The 1975-nt window shown below is 44.3% G+C and overlaps 1 protein-coding gene across 1 annotated transcript; it reads left to right on the top strand.

Annotated features, from left to right (window-relative positions):
- Positions 1-450: 450 nt before the first annotated feature.
- On the top strand, positions 451-1928 carry LOC125503238 (facilitated trehalose transporter Tret1-like; the record flags this gene model as incomplete). The annotated part of the gene is made up of 2 exons (XM_048663285.1): positions 451-782; positions 845-1928. Coding segments are annotated over 2 exons (1368 nt in total), but the record flags the coding sequence as incomplete, so codon positions are not given.
- Positions 1929-1975: the final 47 nt, after the last annotated feature.

The raw sequence follows: 1975 nt of genomic DNA, 5'->3' as shown, positions 1-1975 counted from the left end.
GATTCCTTTCGAATGTGTCGAAAATGTCTATTACTTCGGATCTGAAACTTATACTAAAAAATCAAAATTTGCAAAATTACACTACTTAATTTCATGAAAAATCAGTCGGCAAAGAAGGTCAAAAAACTAATTTAAATTTTTTGGTCAGTCCTTGCGGGGCTTTACAAGAAAAAAACATGTGAACTTCATTTCTTTCATTAAAACAACGCAACCTATGGCGTCTGCCATAGTCTCTCTTCAGTAAAATCAAAGAAAAAACAGTGAAAGCACTGCACCGCTTAAAAACACAGCGTCTTCTGTTTTACTGCATGTCGCTATGTAAACATCTGAAAATCCACTGTGCTACCCAGGCCTACTCCAACCACTTACTTTCTTGCATATTGCCCACAGAAGATCAACTTCCTTTGTTCCACTCCTCCCACATCCACCAAGCACACTAAGAGTTGAAATGTTCTCAACACCCATAACACCTTTACTCAGTTTGAACTCTTTGCAGGCAACCTGTTAGCCTTTACGGCAGGAATTGGTTTTTCATGGACCTCCCCAGTGCTTCCGAAGCTGCATGGAGCCAACAGCCCTCTAAGCACGCCAATAGACGCGTCGCAGGAGAGCTTGATAGCTTCCATACTATGTGTAGGTGCTGCGATAGGGCCTTTTCTTTTCGGCTACCTAGCGGATAAAATCGGCAGAAAAAAGACGCTGCTTTCCATAGCTGTTCCTATGATAGTGGGAATAACCACTCTAGCGTTTACTGATCAGGTGAAGTTGTACTATTTTGGCAGGTAAGTGCTAATAGCACTATGCGTACACGTATGCAGACAAAAGACAAAGGGTTTTGTTTCAGATTGCTATATGGCATAGGAAGCGGAGGAGTGTTTACAGTCCTCACAATGTACACAGGAGAAATTACCGCCGATTACAATAGGGGCAAGTTCAGTTGCATCCTGGGCATATTCGTGGCTTTGGGGGTTCTTTATCCGTTCTCAATAGGCGGCTTTCTATCCGTGCGGATATTCTGCTTGTCCTGCTTCCTTCCTCTGCAAGTTTTCCTCATTTTCTTCACTCTTTACGCCCCCGAGAGCCCGTCATACTTAGTGAGGACAAGCAGATACGATGAAGCCGAAACTGCGCTCATCAACTTACATTCCCTTACCAAATGCCACGCTCGGGATGATGTTTCCGAGTTGCAACGCATCCAGGACCTCCAGGCAAAGACCAAAGGAGGAGTTGCGGAATTATTCAATTCGAAAGGAACGCGCAAAGCCTTTATAATTTCAGCTGGCCTGCTGATTATCCAGCAGTTTTCCGGAATTAATGCTGTGACTGGATTTATGGAGAACATATTCCGAGCAACTGGCAGCAGCATTCCTCCTCAAGCTGCCACTACTTTAGTTGGAGTCATTCAAGTTGTGACTGTTTTCATCACATCTTCCCTCATAGAGAAGTTGGGTAGGAAGTTTCTTCTCATGGCCTCCGCCATGGGCGCTGCTGCTTCCATCATATTGCTTGGTTTGTACTTTTTCCTCCACAAGCACGAGTTCAGGCTTCTAGAATACTTCTGGTGGCTGCCCATCTCCTGTCTGCTCCTCTACATTGTTTCGTTCAATCTGGGTCTGGGCCCAGTGCCGTGGACCGTGCTGAGCGAAATATTTCCAGATAACGTAAAATCCAGTGCTTCAGCCTTGATATCGTCCATCTGCTTTGGAACATCTTTTGTGGTCACTCTGGCATTTCCGATACTTAGCGAAATGCTCGGCATGGCCGAGTCGTTCTGGTTGTTTGGACTTTGCTGTATTTTCGGAGCGGTTTTCGTGCGCTTCATTGTCGTAGAAACGAAAGGAAGGAACCCGATGCAAATTCAGGAGATACTGGGCGTTTAACAACGCCTCGATCTGATGATGTGGAAATTAAACGAGGTATTTGCTATGTACTTGATTGTTATTTTACCCTAAAATGTATGATATTTAATACCAAA

Source organism: Dendroctonus ponderosae, unplaced genomic scaffold (assembly GCF_020466585.1).
Source record: "Dendroctonus ponderosae isolate FM_Combo_2020 unplaced genomic scaffold, Dpon_F_20191213v2 Dpon_F_20191213_1433, whole genome shotgun sequence".
Taxonomy (NCBI): Eukaryota; Metazoa; Arthropoda; class Insecta; order Coleoptera; family Curculionidae; genus Dendroctonus; species Dendroctonus ponderosae.
The sequence above is the reverse complement of the archived record's forward strand: the minus strand, read 5'-3'. Positions and strand labels throughout refer to the sequence as shown.